Source organism: Rhagoletis pomonella, unplaced genomic scaffold (assembly GCF_013731165.1).
Source record: "Rhagoletis pomonella isolate Grant_MI unplaced genomic scaffold, Rhpom_1.0 Rhpom_scaffold_00004, whole genome shotgun sequence".
In the NCBI taxonomy this organism is placed as follows: Eukaryota; Metazoa; Arthropoda; class Insecta; order Diptera; family Tephritidae; genus Rhagoletis; species Rhagoletis pomonella.
The window spans coordinates 42,386,176-42,408,326 of record NW_023458558.1 but is presented as its reverse complement, the minus strand read 5'-3'; the positions used below and the strand labels follow the sequence as shown (position 1 = coordinate 42,408,326).

General features: G+C 33.2%; 1 protein-coding gene across 5 annotated transcripts in view; it reads right to left on the bottom strand.

Moving 5' to 3' along the window:
- Positions 1 to 547: 547 nt before the first annotated feature.
- LOC118737581 (protein mesh) overlaps positions 548 to 22,151 on the bottom strand; it is a 51,659-nt gene continuing 30,055 nt past the window's right edge. For 2 of the 5 annotated variants that reach the window (XM_036468166.1, XM_036468167.1), the window contains exons 5-16: positions 16,075 to 16,252; positions 12,353 to 12,490; positions 10,927 to 11,095; positions 10,532 to 10,789; positions 10,288 to 10,450; positions 10,053 to 10,226; positions 6,634 to 6,756; positions 4,677 to 4,835; positions 3,822 to 4,566; positions 3,294 to 3,712; positions 2,260 to 2,447; positions 548 to 2,177 (exon numbers count right to left, since the gene is read on the bottom strand). In XM_036468166.1, coding sequence (XP_036324059.1) covers positions 1,240 to 2,177; positions 2,260 to 2,447; positions 3,294 to 3,712; positions 3,822 to 4,566; positions 4,677 to 4,835; positions 6,634 to 6,756; positions 10,053 to 10,226; positions 10,288 to 10,450; positions 10,532 to 10,789; positions 10,927 to 11,095; positions 12,353 to 12,490; positions 16,075 to 16,252 — 3,652 coding nt within the window. In that variant the 3' untranslated portion in view covers positions 548 to 1,239. The remainder of the gene's footprint in view (positions 2,178 to 2,259; positions 2,448 to 3,293; positions 3,713 to 3,821; positions 4,567 to 4,676; positions 4,836 to 6,633; positions 6,757 to 10,052; positions 10,227 to 10,287; positions 10,451 to 10,531; positions 10,790 to 10,926; positions 11,096 to 12,352; positions 12,491 to 16,074; positions 16,253 to 22,151) is intronic. The other 3 variants (XM_036468171.1, XM_036468169.1, XM_036468170.1) reach the window with 3 other exon arrangements.

The following is a 22,151-nucleotide window of genomic DNA, read 5'->3' as shown; positions in this document are numbered from 1 at the left end:
TACCATATAGCAGTAGTTTTCGGAAAGGTGGAAAAAACTATATTTAATAATTGCGCCGGGTATCTAATGTCCGGCTCCGTCCGAACTTAGACTTTTTTACTTGTTATTTTATGCAAAACTTTTGAACTTATTGATAAACCTGTATTCCCAAATTGTGGTCAAGGACTTTGTTAAACATAATACAAAGGGATTGAGTATACAATTAAACTAAACTTTAATCAAACAGTTTATTTATTTATAAAATTTATATTAAAAGTATTTTGTTTAAACAGAACTATGTAAAATATTAAACTTTACTATATATGGTTGTATGAATATTGAGCTGTAAAGATAATTTTTCTGGAATTCTTGTTAAAACCACAAGTGAGAGCTTTTATGGATTGTTTGCGCAGATGTGTGTATGTATATTACGAATGTAATTATTTTTACTTTCTTGTTATTTTTATTACATAACTACTAAGCAAGTGTATAAAAATTTACTGTTCGGTGGAAATATAATTTTACTTACATATTTATGTAATTTTTTATTTCAGTTGACTGCATTTATTCATATGATATATTTATTTACAAAATTACAGTTGTACAGGTGTGTAGATTTATTTTTTATTTTAGTAAAAAAAAGGTTAATATGTACGTATCTTTACGTGTGTTTAGGTGTATTTGTGTACACCTATATTTATGTAGTAACTAGATTGAATGTGCACTTTTTGTTTCTTATTTTTATTGCATGACGACATGAGGCAGCCAACAGAGCGCGGTCTATAAAGAATGCAATTAATTTAAATTTTGAAAGCCGCTTAAAAAACTTATTGCTGATTTTTTGTTATGCCACAGCTTAAAAGTTATTTGGACAGGCCACTCTGTCGACAGCCTTACGTACACACAAACATATTTCTATTCAATGTAGTTGCAGTTTAAGTAATTGAAATGTTGAAATGAAAAGTAAATGCAACCGGATGAACACGACTTTACTTTTTCTATTTGTTAATAAAACACATAACATTAAACATAAATGATGCTAGTTTTTAAATAAATATGTTTATGCCATTAATTTCATGTTTGTATGTGGACGACGATAGGATAGGATGTAAGGTTAGTAGGCGATTTGTTTCTATTGCGTTTAGTAGCAGGCTTTCTTTATTAGATTTGTACATTTGTAAGTGGTTCCAACTCAGTGCGCTGTATTTATGTATATGAGTGCTTAAAATGGCGAATGTAAATGCTCATTCATTCATTTATTTAAACCTCAGTGGAGCGTTGTACAGATGGTGTAGGCGAAGCAGCATATGGTGGCGATGGCAAACCAGTATCCTGTGTCAATGGCACCGCTGTCGTTGTTTGTGGTGCGCCATTATGCGCCTGACGCAAAGGTATTCCCGTAACGCCAGCCGGTATATTCGAAGGTGGACGATTGAAGAATTGTGTATTGTTGGGCAGCACTGGTACACCGCCAAAGCGATTTTGTAATGCCGCATTCGGTTGATAATTTATGGAACTGTTACGACTATCGGCACCACTAAATGTTGGACTATATTGCCTCTGCAAGTTGACACTATGCTGTGGCATGTTTCTTTCGTCATCTGTCTCAGGTGATGGTGGCTGATGGTACGCAGCATCTGTCGTATCGTGCGCCTGCCCTTGTTCCTCGTGCTCCTGCCCTTGCGCTGGTTCGTCAATAGCAGTGCCATCTTCGTCGTGTTGATCATGATCGGTGCCCGAATTGTCGCGCAACGAACGTCTGCCCATCTGACGCGGCTTGTCACCTGTTTTATTAACGTATTCAATATCGCTAGCTACTTTTGTATCTTTATTTTCACTACCTTCGGACGAGGTCACATCCTCATCATCCAGATCCCATTTCTTAGCTGGAAAGTCAATACGGGGTTTGCCCGGTAGTGGTTCATTCGTACGATATACTTTATCATATGACCTACTTTTCTTGAGTGTACCCGTTGCATCCGTATCGCTATCGTCATCCGGTCCGCTCAGCTGACGCAAATTGGAACGCGAAGAGGCGCGTGAACGTGGTATTGTCATCTGCCAAGCGGGATCTTCTTTGAGTTGTTTCTGACGGAAGCGATAAATACCACAAACAATGCAAACCATCAACGGCAATATGACGCCCACAATAATGGCAATGGCGATAAAGGCGACGCGGCGTGTGTAGAAGACTTCACCTGTATTGTGATGGGAGGTAGAGAATTTGTGGAGCAGTTAAAGGAAGGACAAAAAAACATGTTAAAAAGCAAGCACACTTACGCAAACAATACGTGTAACCAAATTCTGGCACATTCCAGAGCCCATTAGCCATACACTCTCGACGTTGATCGCCCATTATTACAAAGCCTTCGTCACACTCGAATGCAATCTTAGCGCCTGGCATAAAATCAAAACTCAATTTTCGGCCAAAGCGAGGAGTCTCCAAGACGCCACAGGATACAATGCGTCTGAGAAGTATTAAGAAGACGATTAGCGATTTCAATGAAATGAGTATAAAAATAAAATAAATTATATTAAAAAACAAGTCAACACATTTGATCCGTATCCAGTGACGTGGAGTCTACCATACTCCTCTGAAGTTTCGATTCGAATCGAAATAACGGGCCCAGAACCCCCACATGTGATGACGAAAGAACTATATAATCATTTTTCAGAGATTACGTGAATTATTTATCGCCAACAACTTGCTAGAAAAATCTTCAAGGGGTGATAAAGTACAGGCAGAAATAATATTCCGGATCAAAAAGACAAAATACTCCTGCTATTCGATTTCTCCTGATATACGAGACTGATACTTGGTAGACACAGCAAGAAAATTATCACAGAGACTACTAAAACACTATCTTTCAGGAGCTATTGATAGCGCCGGAATACAACCGCCCAGATAGTGGGTCTTCAGTCCTAATAAATCAACCTACATGACCATTGATTTCCTCTTAGCCAACAGAACAAATTGTTATGCGGTTTGCAACTCTGAATCATAAAAAATGCTTTTAAGAACGCAAAGTGAACAAATATGATAGAGGTCCTAGATAAACGCTTCAAAATCAGTCAGTTCCATAAACAAAGGAACGTCGATATCTAGACACATGTTCACCAATGAAAACTTAATAGGTGGGAAATAAAGAGCGGCACTCGATAAATAACCCTAGGATGGCTAACGGTTGCCAGACGAGTGGGAGTACTTCCATCATCGGATATATCTCAGCTGTGACGATAGCTTCAAGTATGTCTTAAGCATTATAATTATTAAGCAAGTATATTAAAAACAGCCGTCTTAAAATGGCACTTACTTCGAATTCAAATTCCTTATATTGACCAAACTATCGTAGTAGTTTTTGGTAAAATGCGCCATGTCCGCATTTAATGTCATACCGTAATCATAGCGACACTGATAACTTTCGCCACATAACTCTTCCGCGCGTTCCACATCATACGATCGATTCGATGGCAAGAAATCTTGTGGCTCCTTTGTAAAGTTCGGCACAAACGACGCATTTGAATAGTAGCTTGCTGTGCGGCCATTTTCACGCGAAAAAAGTGCCGTACCTACACCGGGTATGTTTCGATCTGCCAACATCCATTTCAAGCCAAAATTATAGTAGATCTGTTGGAAATTGTTCAAGTTGACACTCGCAATGGTGCCGTCGGGTAAAACTAAATCATCTATCGCATTAAACGACCAATTACCAAATAGACCAGCGGTTTTATTCTGTGGAGAAAAAGTTTACATTTGTGTGGTCAAAAAATTTCTGTTTGAAGAGAGAACTGCAAGGCTTTACATGTGCTACCCTTTAGCTGAGTTCATAAACTATACTCACTATAAAGGTCCACGGCAAATATACTCGTCCTGTCATGAAACCCTCATTCTCGACCACTTCCACGCCCACACCTGAATCGAACATAACTACAACTTGTGACTGATTTAGCAAGTAAGTGGGCGTATAAACCGTAACACCATCAAAGTGCTGGAATCTCATACTCTCACGATCGAAATAAATACGCCGTCCATCGGCCAGCACGTCCAAAGCATAGCGCCAGCGTGCAAATTTCGGACGCAAAAGCACCTCAATAGTAGTGGTCGTATTACCACGCATTGCCATAGCAGTGAGCTGTGTGGCCATTACCTGACCATATTGATTCTTGGGCACTTGCTCAAAACGACCCTGTACCTCAAAGCGTTGATCGGCGGCAATGCTACGCGATAACACAAATTCGCCCAAACCATTGAAAGTATATTGTGTGCCATCGAAGGTGATGAAATGTGGATCGCCGAACACTCCGGCCACTCCTGGTGCCTGATAGCCGACACAGTCTTGCGAGGGACGGCGCTCAAAGCGGAAGGTTTCACAATTCACCGACTGCTCTTGCTGCCAATGGCAACACGAATACCAAGGACGCATATCGTGGAACCAATTTGAGAGTGTTGGTACTTTACCAGCCTCATTCCAAGGCATTTTTCCAAGATTATGATTACGACGTGGCCGTGAGCCCCACACTTGATCCTGTGTCAACATGAGATAGCCATAACGATCGTAACAGCACTGCTGTTCGGCACCCTCGGCGCTACATATAAAAAACAGTATTATTTATTATTTGTGGTTTTTTGGCTATGACTTAAATGAGTATGTACTTAAAAAAACTTTAAATATTTAAATAAAAATAAAGCAACTTACACTGGAGTTCCGCTAACAACACAATGTATGGCATTTTTATGCTGCAAACATGTTGGATTCGAATCCTTGTCGCACTCCTTATCTGGTCGATAACGTCCCTTGTCGTAAACGGCCTGCTCAAGTGTACAAGGGCAGAGCGGCAAATCTCCAGTAAATGTTCTGTATTATACAAAAAAGCAATATGTATTTAGACTAGTGATGTGCGAGTCCGGAAATAGACCCTCCCGAAACAAAATATTTTAAAAATGTTTACAAAAATTATATTTCTTTTTATATTTTTGTTATAAAGTAAATAAAATAAATAAACATTCATTTCTTAGCTGATACTCGTGTAACAAAAATCTCTTAAAATTAAAATACATCTTATTAAATTTGAGTAAGCGTTTCGCACGCTAAGGTTTCATTTAAAACAAAGTAATGTTTCCATTTAAAAACATGATTTTTTTAATGTTGTCGCCGTTCTTTTTACGCATTCAAATTGCCACTTACAGCGTTTTAACAGTGTCAAAAAATGAGGAAGAAAACTAGCATAGCATTAAATTCAAAATCAAAAAACAAAATTCAAAATTGGTCAACTCAGAAATCCATATTACGTAGACAAACCTAATTTCAAGTTGATAGCATCAAAAACATCAGCCAGGTCGGGTATATGGCGGATATGTGATATAGTGCCTTGAACCAAACAAACTTTAGTAGGCTAATTCAATACTCTATAATATATATATAAACCGTATTTCGGGCTGATATCCTCATAATAATCAATTTTTTCCCCATATTGCAAAGTGCGTTTGGTGGCCGATTTTCGGTTATGAAGGAGCCGTTTTCGGAATTTATTTTCAGTTCTTCTTACTTGTTCTTCGATTACTGTGAGATCATTTGCCGGTTCTTCTCGAACCGTTTTACGGATCTTTTGAAATCGAGTTTCAGTACTTCCGGTACAGCATTTCGGGTTTTTTTAGATTGAGTTTCGATTCTTCCGGAACTCTTTTTCGGTTCTTTTGGAATTGAGTTTCGGCTCTTCCGGAACTTTATTTCGGTTCTTTTGGAATCGAGTTTTAGTTCCGCTGGAACCGTTTTTCGGTTCTTGCAAGGACCGGTTCCCTAAAAGACCCGATTCTATGGTCCCGATTCCACGATTCCATGTATCACTATCAAAAAGCAGTTTTTTACGACTTTTATACGCACGTATTATTTGCAAATAACAGTTTTTAAATGCTAAATGATAAATTTTGCCACATAAACGCAGTTCTAATTTTTTAGCTGTTATCATCTTTGCCCCCGACATGGGCAAAATTGGCGTAAATCCAGACGAATTCCGATGTAGTAAAAATGAAAACAAATTTAATAAGTTGTTCTAGGAACACTGCTCGTTGATATACATCTGTATGTAGTTCCGGACTTGTTCGGGCCCATTCCGGGATAGTTCGGGAAAATTTGGGACTAGTTGAGACGTTTTTGTAGTAGTTCGCGAATAGTTCCGGACTTTTTCGGGCTCATTTCAAGACTGGTGAGTGAAAAATTCGGGACAATTTTCGGACATGTTCGACACACAGATGTTTACACATCAAATTTCATGAGTACCCATACCATTTTTATTTGCAAATATGGCACAAGACGTTGTCATTTTTTGATTGGTAAACTTATTGGCTTTTTATAATCTGGCAACATTGAATAGGTATTTACAAATTATTTTTATTCGAAAATAGCTTACGTATAAAGGTAGTATATATTTGATTTTAGTCGCTAAGTCTGTTTCAGATCTACACTTTTACTTATTTCACTTCTGTCTGCGCTTTCACATTTTGTTATTTCGTCCCCTTTTCACTATTACAATTTTGCCAGTCATACATTTTAATTATTACCTTTGATATCTACAACAATTTTAGCTGCGTATAACAACAAAAATATACAGCATCAACAAATGTAAATAAACTAAAAAACATGAATAGTTGCTCACCTTAAATAACGGTCATTTCGCATCCAATTATCGCAGAGCGCCTGGGGCCAACGCAGTCCGTGTTTGCGTTCCCATTGTTTATTAAAATACCAGCCAAGTGGAATGGGGCGTGACCAAAGAGTACTGCAAAGAATACAATTTTAAATAGCAGTTAAAGTGTGTATGTATGTATACATATGTACTAGTTATACATACATATATGAAGAAATGTAAGGTAGAGCACAAACGTTGAAATAATGATACTAAATATTATTCCAAACAGTCTGGCTAGACCGCTATATACATATATGTTGATGGTGGAATAGATAGGCGTATGTACATATACCTTCAGAAAAGGAAAAGAAAATCTCGTAAAGTGGAGGATGAGTGATAAAGTTTGCAGAAGCTAAATGAAATGATTTTTTTACCGTTTTCCAACTTCTACAACGTCTTATAAATAAATAAAAATCATCACTTGCTAACGGCCGAGCCGATTTGCTTCATTTTTTTGGTATTAGTTATTAGCAGGACAAGACTTATGTATATGAAAAACATCTGCTCGCCGGATGATGCTCTAGTCGGGTTATTTTTAAAGATTGTATTTATGGCCGGATTCGGCTAAATTTTTAACTTAATATTGGTAACGCGAAGATAAATATTTGTGGGTAGTTTCGCTAGAGTAGAATTATTCGTACAAATTTATTAATTTTATTTATGATTTGGGTCATATCCCAAATATGTATTAACAACAGGAAAACAAATACTTTTCAAATGACTCAATGCGCGAGACTATGTGCACTTGTGCCCAGAGAGGACAAAGTAAGCTATGGCCTGCCGATCACTGCTATAAATGGCGATATTGCATCTGCCTTCGCGTGAAGGCGTGACAGCCGTCTTATGAATCTAGGAATCTCAGTTTTAGTTTGTTATGCCAACATAACAGGACTAGCACAGCAGATCTTACCATATACCCGACGACATAAACTAATCACTGCAGTGTATATCAAACGGGACTGGGGTCCTCCGAGGAAGCAGCATGGAGTGACGCTCAATGTACTATTGGACGGTATTTTATCTTATCTGGCAGCTTCGCAGCCTCTTAAAGATTTAGACTTACAATAGGCGATGTAAAATCCCTTACCAAATGCGATAGACCACTAGATGACATGGCTCAGAGTTATTACATTTAACTTATATTGGTGTTTGCGCAACTCGATATTTAGGAAAAAGCTAGAGAATTAGTGTGGAAAGGTACGACCACCTATTTCTTTCCAAGATGATCATATAATTCAATAAGCTGATCCTTTTTTTTTCGCATTTTAAAATCGATCTAGCCCACGTTAATCTTAATATTTTCCCAAAATATTTTAGCAGAAGTCTTAAAATATTATAAATTTTATAATTCCAGTTGAAACCCACGGCTTTTTTTGGTGAGACATCGTAATGCACACACCTATGTACATTTTTTAAGTATTACAAGTCATGGAAATCGCATCAATCTATTTTCATAATTTGATATTTAATACACTAAAGAACTTAATAAGTTCGTGGAGTACTAGCAATTAAGCAAACATTTGAAGGGGTTAGAATCAAAAGGATCTAAGTAGATTTGAAATTTTTTTTAGTTAATTAAGGTTAAAGTTGATTACTTATTGTATATGCTGGGTAAATGCATTTGAAAAGATTCTTGCCTAAATGAATGCAAGTTAATTAACTAATTCAAAGAATGTTTACTCTTTGTCACCAAATAAACACTATATTTAACTATACGAATATGTATATATATAACTTATATTTTCAAAAAATGTCACTTAGACCCTTTTGATTCTAACCCCTTCAATTTTGCTAGTTATTACGTAGTTACTCATACGCCATGTACACCAATACAAAAGGTTCGCATGCTCATAAATGAAACCTGATAAATAACGTTTAATTGCATCGTAATAATAATATACAAATAATATTGTTATTAATTTTGATGCAGCCTATTAACTGCATGCAACTTGAAACTTGCATGCATACAACCATGCATGCAAATGTGCACACATCTACATACATACATGTAATATCAAGTTTTACTAAACGCTAGCAAGTGGTCTTTACCCTTCTTCTGACTGTGTTGTAGTTGCATAACAATCAAGTGCTTTGTTACACACATACATACTAATTACATTTCAAATGCACCATTGACCCAGAAATTTGTTGAATAGTAAAAGTTCTTTTATTAGTTAAAAGCATTGTTTTATTGCGGCACTCGGATAAATGCTGCATCAAATGCCTTACAAATGCACATATTTGCATCCAATTACTACTCATGGCATCCACACAAGCTGCCACAAGCTGTGCACACTCTGACACTAACTAAGTTCACCTTGTGCACAGACAATTGATTTTTACAATTGAATTGAATTATTGCATATTGATGACATTCAAATGCAAAAATAACACAAAGTGATGGCGACAAATGCCAAGTGGGCATATGGAAAATACATTGTGACAAATTGAATGAAAATACTGACAAATGCACACTTTTTTTTGCTCTCGTGCATGGTTGTGCTTATGATACATACATACATATGGGTGTTTGTTTAAGCGAAGGAGTGTGTATAGAAGGCTATTATTATCTGAACATTTTTTGTTTCGAGCTGATGCAGCAAATGACCGCAGGGAACCTAATACAGTTAAGTGATAATGCAAGGATGTTGTAAAAAAATTTTGAAATATTATTTCTTAGAAAATAACAAATTAAACATGAGCAATTGTGGAATATTGAATATCTAACACTTAGAGGATTATAAGCTAAATTTTACCTGCGAAATATAAAAAGGACTTTTCTTTCGAACTACGCTACTAAAACGATGTTTATGGAGCCTAGGCAATTTGCTCATCTATTTTATATAGTTTTAGGCTGTGCTCAAAAAAAACACTGTACAAATAGGTTAAAAAAATGTGGTACTTATTCTTAGCTTTACAAAATTATACAATAACGTGGACCGAAAATCCGCTTTTTTAGAATTTTGATTGGTAATAGCAAAAATATGGTTCATTATGCTCTAAAAAAAATCTGTGTGAAATGTGAAAATTTTTGAACAATATCCAAATCCATCAAAGTTTTTCCTTAACTAACTTCGATTCTCTACTAAAAGGTCCATATAATAAATTATGTACGACTAATACTTTAGAAGATTATTGCAATTTTAGTAAAAAAATTTATTTGTTAATTTATTTATTAGTTTTTATTTTTGAGCATTTTGAATTTTGATACACTTGCTCACCCAAGGATATTGACCAAAAAATTCTTAATTTCATACTGATTTTTTTTTAAATCATAATGAAGGGAAAAATTACCCCAGTACTTGAAAAAAAATTGTTCTGTTTTTATCTGCCAGGCGTATACGTATGTACAGCGCTGCCATTCTAAAATAATTTCTAATACTTACGGACTGATCTTCAACCCCGAATACTGTTGTGGATTGGTTAGATTGATTTGCAAGAAACCAAATTGCAGATCGTTATTGTAATTATTGCGATTTATGTAGTTATTGGGATAAATCACATATGAGCCAGTATTGGTTAACCCAGCCTCGATTACATCAATATACTCCAATTGGGGACTGTAAAGATGATTTATTAGTTAATATTTTTCTTTATAATTTTTGCGATCTTAAAACTTACTAAATGGTTACTTCACGATAGCCCCAAAGCGAGATCATTATATTAGCATTTCCATTCGAAGTCAAATTATAAGGATCCCAGCTGATTTGTATTTGATCGGGAGACTTCTGGTGTACATCTTCCGTTTCAAAGAAAATTTTCTCTGTAGCCAAAGCGGGAGTTTCTGAAAAAAAAATGAGAATTGCAAGTTTTAGTCGAGACATAAATGTGAAAGTAAACTTCGCAAAATATCACTACTACTTACCCACAAAGTATTTGCCACGCCATTTGAAACGCTGATTGCCAATTGAAATCTCAAAACGCACCCAACCTTCCGCCTTTAAGAATGGCTGCACGCAAATCACACGATTCGTACTCACATAAGTACCCAATACATCTTCTGTATCGAAGTGGCAAGTGACGCGTTTCTTTGGATCGAAACAGGGGCCGGTAATGTTGACCACAGTGCCACCAAGCATATTTCCAGCTTCTGGTGCAAATGTCAGCGGCAAATGTGAAGCATCTATATTGAACAACAACAACAACAATAACAATATTGATAGCATTATTATTATTTTTTATGATAATCAGCCGTCAATAACTTGTTGCGGCATTACACTCATAATAACATTACTAAGTATGTATGTATATGATACGCACCGATATCCTTATTACAAGAGCCAATTAAAATTTGTTCATCTATGCGGAAAAGATGGCGTCCTGGGAAACCATTGCCCCAACCACGTCCCGTTAAGTCACGTATAACCATCTGTTGGCTGTATGGCGTATATTCGTAGGATCGTGTGCCATTGCCGGCATTGAAGCCCACCTGTACAAAATAATTGTTCACATGAAATCATTTATGTATGTATATCAAAATGTATACACATATGTATGGAAATACTAGGAATCTCATGTTTTGTAATTAAATTCACCTGTTGAACACATTCAAACATGGAAATTAATTAACTTATTTAGCTTTACGGGATTCCCATGACAGTTCGTGTTGTGGTTAACCAGGACAGTCAGAAACTTAATTTAAAATACCACACATATTCACACAAACATATACATGTGGATGCGTATGTAGTTTGCGCATTTATTGAATGGTATTTTGAAACAATGCACTGCAAACTGAATTATATGCCTATTATAACTATGACTTTTTGGAACCTTTTTTGAGGTTAAGGTGATTAAAAATGGGATTTGGAAAAAACCACTAGGATAACGCACATGTGATTTTTTAAGGCATAAAAACATTAGCAAAAGACAGATAAAGGTACTGAAGGTACAAATAGCCTATTTATCTATCTCATTCCGAATATGTTACTATAGTTTTAGTTATATCAGCGTTCACCCTATTTAATGCACCGATTTTTAAAGGATAATGTTTGGAGTTTTACGAAAACGGATATTTTTTTTAGCTAGCTTCGGTAACGTTTAGTAAAAATTCTACTTAGCATTTTTGTAGAGCTTTTTGACTTTTAATAGTCAAACATGGATAACCTGGAAAATTGTGGTTAAAAAAAAAAATCTGACTACATTTTACTGAAGTGGTCTGAGTACCGAAATTATATTTTAGTTCATTTTATACAAACATAGGGACCTCACTAGATGGCTTAAGCGTCGTAATGTCTTTAAGTCGTAAAATTTTTCACTGTAAAATATCGCCTAAAGCGGTTTTAAGCGTTACGCAGGGTATAATATCAGCCAATAAATAATATAATTTCTGTGAGATTCAAATCCCAAAAAACATTTAAACCATTATTTTACAAACAAAAAAAAATTGTGATTTTAAGACGGCTTGACGCTTAAGACGTCTTGAATGCCCTTAATATGTTCGATAAAGTAATTCCACTTTCTGCCAAAATTTTCAAATTATAAATTCTCTTTAAAAACCAATCCTCTTTCAAATCACAAACGAAGTTGGATAAAAAAATAAAAATAAAAATCAATCATTCGAGTGATTTTGATTTGCTTAAAAAAAATCAAAACCTATATATTTTGTTTAAAAACACATATAGTCACTATGATAAGTAGCACGCACAAATTCATTAACTGGATTAGCCACTTCGTTAATACTTACAAAAGCCGGTACTCCGCCTTCACCCGTCGTTGTATCACCACCTGCCTCTGTATTCGAAGACCATCTCAGTAAATCATAATTGTATATGGCATATGTGTATACTTCATCAGTGGCCAAAACCATCTGGAACGTGTTAGTCTGGAAATAATCAAAATTTTAAAATTAAAACCAAGACAGAGTGACTCAATCAAAAGCGAAACTTTAATATTTTATTGAAAATTTATAATTTAGGTGAAACGGATAATAACTTATTACTCTTAAAAAATACATTGCGTAAATGGAAATTTGTATATTTTTATTGTTTTTGTTGGTACAGTGACAGTCTTTGACCAAAAATAATCTGAGTCTGACTTAATTAATTTCAATAAATTTGCTTCTTTCTTTGCAACAAAATCGATGTAGGTAAAAATGTACCTATAGACATTTGTATTAATTTATATTCAAATTACTTTACTCTGAGATACGCGTAATTACCCACTAGGTGTATATTAAGAGATTTCAGATTTAAATTTGTGTGTGTATATGTATATTAGGGTGTTACAAAAATGCATAGGATTTTTCTATACCGAAAAATATACCCCTATTTTTTTATTTCGAAATCAAAAAATATTTATAGATCGCTCAAAGCGCTCAAAATTTTCTATATATTTTATATGGAGAAAACACCTTTTCATAGAAATGGCATACAGTTCTTAAAAGTCAATATTTTTCGATAGGAAAACTTTGTTTCTCTGTAGGAGACTCCCAGTAATAATACCCAGTTGATTATTTAACCATTTTTCTTACTAACTATAATTTATACGTCCGCCAAAACCCCAAAAAAAGGAATGGGGACACCAAACAAAATCGTTAGTAATAAAACACTGATAAATAAATAAACAATCGGGTATTTTAATGGAAGTCTCCTGAAGAAGGCCTAAGTTGTCCGATCGAAAAATACTGATTTTCAAAAATTCTATACCATTTCTACGAAAAGTTATATATACATATATAAAATACATGAATCAAATATATAAAACACATGGAAAATGTTGACCGTTATGAGCGGACATCATTTCATCATAAAAACATGTAAAATTTTAATAAAAGTGTATCAGCGCCGTTAATAGCATCGAATTACAGACTTGTCACAAAGTGCCAAAATGGCAATTTTGAAAAAGAATAATATTGCAATACATTTTTGCGGGTACTTCCTTTTCTCAACTAAAATTTTCTGATTTCTAATGTTTATACAACTGGTTTATCTAATTTTTGCATTCCACATTTGTTTTAGAAGTGAGGTTCTTTTTTTAATGCTAAGTGGGAAGAATTAAAAAGAATGGCACCTTCTTGTAGCACTTTTATTTTTCTATTTGACACATTTGGGCACATTTTGGCACATTTTTATCCTCAATGCGGCATATTATAGCTTAGGATAGTCGACAGCTCTGCTCGAGAATTAACCACATTGAGAAATCATTTGGTTTTTAGTCCAGTGAATATGGTAGGCAATATTGTTTCGACGTGCCTTCTGATCGCTCCCCTATTTTATTCGTACTCAATAGCAACAAACTAGATACCATGAAGATGGAAAACGATTAAGAATGCTCACAAAAGGACTAGAAGGGACCTTAAATAACGAACGGAACTCCCAAACCCGACGACAGCTAAGCAGTGTTGATGCCAATATTTGTCAAATAACGGTTAAAAAAACTCAATGTATCTCTACTTTTCTGCTTTCTCTCTCTAAATTTGATTCTATAACAGTGAGTTACATTATTGCATTTTACTGAAAAAAGCCTTTTCGGGAACTTTTGGTATCTGATGCTTAAATACGTCTCTTATATGAATAAATCTCACGAGTTTTTAAATTTTTCGGCAAAAAACGTTATTGTTTTATTCAGAATATTGGCATACTTATCTTACACCACGCATTATCTTTAGTTTTTCATAAAGAACAAGATTACATCGCGATTTTAAATGAAAACTTAAAAAAGATGTACATGCTACAGAAAAATGTAAAAAAATAAAAACTCGTGCTCATATACTCGCAGTTGCTTATTTAACGTATACGCCCCGTAGCACCATACACAGTGAATTAACACGCTTATTCGCACGTCTTAAATTAAAGGTCATATTTTTTAAAAGTAATTAATTATTGGCTTGGAGCATTTTTCCACAGTATTCCATATGCATATATATACCATTTTGTTTATGTATATATAACGCCCGTATCTTTTCCGAAAATTATGAATACAAAGTTTGTTGTTTTGGAATTTCTTTTAATTTCCCTACAAAGTTTGTAATGTGGATTTATACCCCTATTTTTACATAATATATATTTTACATAATAGTATATATATGTGCATTTTTAAAGCGTATTCCCGCGAACACTGTTTTTAAAAAATTTATGCAGCAAAAAAAGTATAAATGCAGTAATTTGAAAAAAAAACACCGGAATATCCATTTTTGGAAACCAAAAAAAAGTATTATACTGCGAAATAAAGTATAGATAACAGCGTTATGTATATGTAAAACAAATTAAGAATAAATTTCGACTTAGCCAATAAAAATTGTAAAAATAGAATTTTAGTTTCTCAAATCATCGTTATTTTCTTTTTCATTTGGTGCCATACTCATGAAGCTTCACAGATTTTTTGTATTTGAAGCCAACTTCCTTTGCCTCTAATATGAACATTCTATTTGAAACATTCCAAAGCTATTAAAATAAGAATATGATTTTTCAAGTGACAATGAAAAAATTAGTAAGTTCGGTACTTTTCCGCTTAAACAAAAAACGTCTTAATGTTAAAATTGCTCAAATACTTGATTTATTTATTTGCTTTGATTTATTTATTTTCATAGTTGAGCTAAGTAATTAAATTGATTTATTAACACCTTACTAGCCAGCAGCAAATTCTTCTTTCTTAAAGTGAATTTTGTATGAAATGATTTTTGTTGACTTAATTTTAATTATTTCGTAAATTTTACAATTCAGTCTACAAAGTTTTTTCTTTGGAAAATTTTGATTCAATAAATACTTGTATGTCCGATGCTCGACTGATAACAGAAATAAATAAAAATTTCTAGTAGAATATGCAGACATTTTAAGATACTCATAATATTACTTGCATAATTTAAATTTATTTGTGGGATTTGATCTAAAAAAAATACATGCACCGCATTTCGATTAATTACGTATACGCCCGGGTGCTCCATTTTTCGGCTTTAAAGAGACAATTTCCTTTCTTCTGCTAATGCTGAGCGATAGCTATCAAGCAACTGTGAGCAATATCATGAAAAAGCAACAAGTTCGCATGTTTATTCTTGTAAGTGACTGTGAATTTCTTTCATACATCACTGATTGACAGGCAGTCGTAATGGAAATGACAGTGGTGACTACTGATGACTGCCAGTAGAGTACTTTGTTATAAATATGTCAACTGATATACAACAAGCAAAATACACTCCATCCTACATAAAAGCGTATGCGAACAGGCACAGCTGTGCGTCTAACAAAATTCTAAGGTTAAAATCACAAATCTATCAAAATCCAAAAGTCCCAAAAGAGAGGATATTCAAAAAAAAATGGTTGCTTGTTGTAAGTATGTACATATGTGAATATGGATTTTGGTTACTAAGAATGTATTTAAGTATATATGTATGTACGTTAGAGATTGCAGCTACTACGTGCTCCGCTGTATCTGTGTTTATATATAATAAATTGCTTTCTTTTAACATACCCTATAAAGCGCATTGTCAATACCGCCAGCAAACGAAACATTTTTCCATGTAGCGATAACCACATGTTTCGGTATAAATGTCTCAGCACCAACGACACCCTCACGTATATCCCACATGGTACGTTCACGCACCTCAACACCAAAACGGTCGGTACGTGTGATCAGATCACGTTCCAGGCTGTAAGTAAGAAAGACAAAAATGAAATAGTGAATTTTAGAGATAAAACCAAACAAAACAAAAAATTAAATAAAAACATAAACAGGAATAACCAAAATGCGCTGGTCGATTTATCAACCTTATACAGTGAAACCTCTCATATCTGGAATTGAAGAGAATTTTTGTCTACTTTTAAGAGGTTTCTGGCATAGACAAATTCGTTATAAGCAGATTTTATAATTGTAATATCGTTTTAATCCAAAGCTTAAATTAAAAAGTGGTCGTACACTGAGGGGAAAAAATATTAAAATGAATCAGTAGCGTAATTCATCTTACCATAAACGTCAACGAAAGTACTAGTATTGTATATTGGTAAATATTCAATTCAATTATGCGTATATTAAAATGACCGCGTTTGCTCTTAAAAAGCATCCGTCAATAATCAGTATTAAAACAAAAAAAAATGTATATTTAATTCGCATTCAGCTACAGCCACACATATGGGCAAATCTCTGCAACTGTGCGATTCAACGTTAAAAAAAGTAATTTTTTTAAGTTGAACATAACAAATAACTTATATATCAAATTGAAATCCATCGAGAAAACATTAAATTTTTGTGTGATTCATTTTCCTCAAATGCTTAAAGAGTTATAAGTAGAAAACGATAATTTTTGAAAACTCAATAATAGCGATACTTCTAGAGGGCGTCGTGGTTTTTGTCCGATTTCAAAAATTTTAAGAACACTACCTAAGAAGGTCAGGCGCAATGTGTATATCAAATATGATACAGATTGTTGAAGTGCTTTTCGAGATACAAATATTTGACATAAGAGGGCGGTCCACGATCAGTTTCCAAAAAATTTTACGAAAAACTAATTTTCGCTCAATATCCATTGGAAATATCATTTAGGAGTAAATACTTTTCAACGAACTTTTTGAAGAAATGTCTATGTCAACCTGTTATGTTTTAGTCTTTCAGTGTGCCATCAAAAAAAGGGAAATTTTGAAGCCATTCACGCAAATACCTATTCAGACAATATTTGTTATATTTTCAATATTTTCAAAGGCATGCAGCTGTTCATAAATGGTCTTATTTCTTTCATCTTTCATGTGTAATTAATATGTATATAAATAAATAAGAACAATTTAGTAATTACTGAAAGTTCAAAACGGAAAGGAACCTGAAGTATTACATTTCTGATAATTACGAGTAACAAATTTCAAACTGTTAGAGATTATTTCCACTGAGGAGCACATATTTTTCTCAACACCTAATGCATTTTCCAATATTATATTTACTAGGGATGTGCGATTAACCGATTAAATAATTTTTTAATTAATCGTAATCCTGATTCATCAGAAAACGTGGTGAATCAGGTCCTGGGTAATTACTGTTTACTCATAATTGAAATCTGAGTACATTTGCTCATATCATAAAATGTGGTTTTTCACACTTGCAGAACAATGTACTTGTACAACAATAAATTACACTACAAAATAATAATTATTAGCCAGATAACCTGATAACCAAGCAAGTGACAAAAACCACAATATTTTTCTTATTAACAAATATATAATCCCAAACGAGCACAATAATGCCTTGCTTATTGAAATGGGAGAAAAACATACATGGGTGCGCGTATAAATTTTTTTTTTCTATATAAAATCAATTATTCAGGTTTCTTAATTAGGTTATGATTAATCAGTTTTCTTATTAACAAAATTAATTAGATTCTGATTAACTAGAATGTAATTAATCGAAAAACATCATTCTTTGATTAATCAATTAATAAGGTTTAGATTAATCATCACGTCAAAATTGTTAATTTAATTAATTTGATTGCTTATAAAAATTAAAATGTCATTCTTATAATAAAAAAAATTAAGTAAGTTATAAGAACTCGTTACATTTGTTATCAAAATGACCCAAGTTTTTTATCAAAAGTAAAATTACATTAAAAAAAATTCGTTTAAAGCTGAGTGACACAGAGCAGAAGATTTCCCCAAATAAATGTGATTTCAAATGTTGAATTTCCATCAACACCACAGCACGCGGTTTGTACGGACACACATTTATTATGTATGTATGTATGCGTTCTCACCGCTATTCACATTTTAAAACGAAAATAAAATATAAATTATTAATTTTTATTATGCATTATTATTATATGTATACATGCATGCATATATGTTTCAAAAACTTGTTTTTAAATAAATAAAATAAAATATTTAGCCATAGCCCCCTCGTGAAGCGTGAGTCTATTCCAATTTTTTTTTTCAGTTCATTTGTATGATAGGTATTTTTTTAAACTTTTTTCTTTTTTTTTGGTATAAAGCTTTAAGTCAATCAAAGGAACAGTAATTTTTTTTATTAAAGTAAAAGTGTCTGGTTGCTGAAATATTCCAAATATTTGTTTGCAAATAACTCGTCAAAAAAATAAAATTAGCCCAAAATCTTTGGTGGCAATATTGCAAACCATTTTAACTTTCACTCAATCGGTCAATGAAATATAAAAAATCGAAAAGTCAACTTTGCGTGGCCCACTTGGGAAAACTTAACTCGCTGGCACGTAAGTCTTACAATGAAGCTCTCTTGCCAACTTTGATGGTGAAAAGCTATTCTGAGTGAAAGCACTTGTATATCACTTTGCTCGTGTTGCGCCAACGGTCGCAATAGCCGAGTGAGCACACCACTGGCGCGCCATTTTACATTTTACTATACCTTTACTAAATTTTTAGCAACTTTTTTTTAGTTAATTTTTTTTTTTTTTTTTTTAATTTTTAGATTATATTATTTTGAAAATAAAATATATTTTTTTATTTATATTAATTGTTAGGAACTAATTTTTTCTTTTTGATTTTTTTTTATTAATTTTTGTTGTTTAACTTTTTAGTTTTTATTGTATTAAAAAGAACATAATTTTTAATTTCATTTAGATTTTAGAAACTGATTCTATTAAGTTTGTCTTTGCTTTAATATTTTTTTTTTATTTTTTTTTATTTTTTATTTTTAAGAAGAAAAGTATTAATTTTTTATTTTATTTTAATTTTTAGAAAAGTTACTGCCAAAATACAAACAGAAAACCCCTAAAGAAAGACAGAAAAGAGTTTTCCACATAGTTGCCAGATTTAACAATTTTGTCCCATGAAAAATGTTCATCCTTCGAAAGACTGTCGTCAGATAAAAGACAGTTTCCCAAATTTGCCATGTATAGATAAAACAAAATACATTTTTTTTTTTAGGCAAAATTTAATAAGACCAAGCGAAAAATTATTAAAATATTTAGTAAACATATTCCGGTTGAAATCATATGTATTAAAGCAAATTTCGTGGATTTTATCCCGCTTACGCGTCTCAGCGGGAAAAGGTTACCACAAAAGTGACATTTTTAAGTTTACTAAAGACACTAAATTCGGTAACGCCAATATTCTTACCAATTGCCTCGATATTTTTTGGGTACCCAGACATTTTTTAATCTTAAAAACAGTTTCTCCACACTTATTCCTTAATAAGACGATTCGGTATTGTGCCTTCAACAGAGGTTTCACTGTACCAACATTTGAACAAGAATAGGCTAAAAGAAACACACTTATCGTTCTAGTTTTTGCACTAATCGAATAAAAATACTAAAATAATATAACAAATTCTACTGCAAATAGTAAAAGGCACACACATACATTTTTTTTTTTTTTTTTTTTTTGTTTTTTTTTCCAATCTATATTCCTCGTTTACATGCTAAGAATATTTTATTTGTTTGCTGCTGCCATCATCATCATAAATCATATTGTTGTATTAGGTCAAAAAAGTGACTGTGGCATATGTAAGTTTTATTAAATTTGCGCATATTTATTTACGCAAAATAATAACGAAACCGCACTGCTGTGCGTAATCGTTCAAAGAGGAGAACTTATCTCACTGTGTTGGATTTTGCACAATGTGCATGTACACACATACATATGTAGGCATATATGTATGTATGTATGTATTGGTTTATGCAAAATAAAAGTTCTATAGACGCCTCATTGCACAATTTTCGCACGCATAACTTATCGGTGCGCTCTCATGTGAATATATCCTGGATATTTTCAGCAACTTTGTAGATTTTGGTAAACTGATTGCATTCAAATCAGTTAGATTCGTTGTAAATTATTGTTTTCTAAAAATTGAAATTTTGTCGCCATATGCAGGCGGAATAATTGAAATATATTTTGTTGGAAAGCACGATTACCTTTGGGTATTGTAAATCTGTATATGTATGTAAATATATTTTGCACAACAGAAATTTATTACAACGCATACATCTTTTTTCTTGCATATTTATACTTGTTACATATTTTTTGTACTAAATACTTCGCTTAAATTTTTGATTTAAAGAATAATAATGAAAGTGTTGAGAGAAGGGATACAGATTATACCGATTCTGCCTTTTATAATAAAATGTTAAAACAAATTTTTGCTTTCTTTCACGGGCTAGTTTTCCGCCTTTTTATTTTTTAATGCAAAGCTAAAAGGCGGAAAATTTATCATAATTTTGCCTTACATTTTTTAGCCAGTAATATCTCTGACCAGTTTCGAAAACCCCAAAAGTTTCTGAAAAATCCTAAAACTTCAATAAAATTTTCGAAATATTTAAAACGATTAATCATGAAGAGTCATACAGAAACTAATTCAAAAGTGTTCAAAAAATCTTAAAAACAAAACATGACGAATCCTAAAAGTACCCAACAATTTAAAAAAATTAAATAAAAAACGAAGAAATACGAAAACTTTCGAAAAATTTATGATTGACCGAAGAAATATTAGTTTTCACGAATTCTATACCATTTTTACGAAAAATTGGCATTTCCCCATATAAAATACATGGGAGGTTTGAACGCTTTGAGCGACCTCTAAGTGTTTCTAATTTGAAAATAAATAAAAATAAATTTTTTTTAACTTTAGGGCCTTTGGGCACGTCTTTCCGTTATCCGATTTTTTTATTTTTTCGCAGGTCACGTTTTAATGACCAAATGAACCTTTCTGGGGGCAGTCTACTGCACATGCATGAGGATATTCATTGAATTTTTTTGCAAAACTATAACTAAATAGGGGAGCGAAGGGTGTTAAAGACTACATAAGGAAAATTTTCTGTAGCAAAAACGGAAATCTGAATTTTCGCTAATTTTTTAATGGATAACACAGCCCAACAAAAATATAAAAACATTTTGGTACGGAAAATGGTAAAACTGTTTCTGCTCGAGTTTTTTTATGCTTATTACGAATCCGTAAGCATAAAGTTTCCATTAGCTCCAAATTTTGAAAAGAAAACGAGGAAAATGTCAAAAAATCGCAGTTTTTGCAATATTTTAGAAGCAAGGTAGCTCTGGAGTAGAGTTATTGGTAAAAATCGTCAAGTGAAGTCATTCGGAGACACGAGGGATAAAGGTCAAATTACCGCACCGTTAAATCAACCATCATAACCATTGTGGTCCGTGCTTTACGACGTCTAAGCCGAATAAAGACAATTCTTGATAAATGCCTATAAATGCAATTGTAGTTGTATATTGGATTTTTGTGGATCAATGATTATCGCATTTTGAAATTTCCATCAGCTATACTATACAGATTCAAGGACGATTCACCATCGAACCGGATCATTATTGCCACAAAAACTTCTTCAGTGGCAATGGAGGATATGCGTTCTCACGACCCCGAAACCAAACGAGAACGTGAATTGTGGGAGAAAGCCGTGGACCAAATGTTTCAATAATTAATTTTGGGCGAGACGAGAGTTTTACATTGTTAAGTTATTTGTTGTAGTCACGTATTTTAACAATTGTTTGCTTATTACAAAATTTCACCTTTTTTTTACTATTCTGTAAATGCCAATTTATTATTATTGTTTTTATTATTATTATTATTAATTCACAATCTCGCAA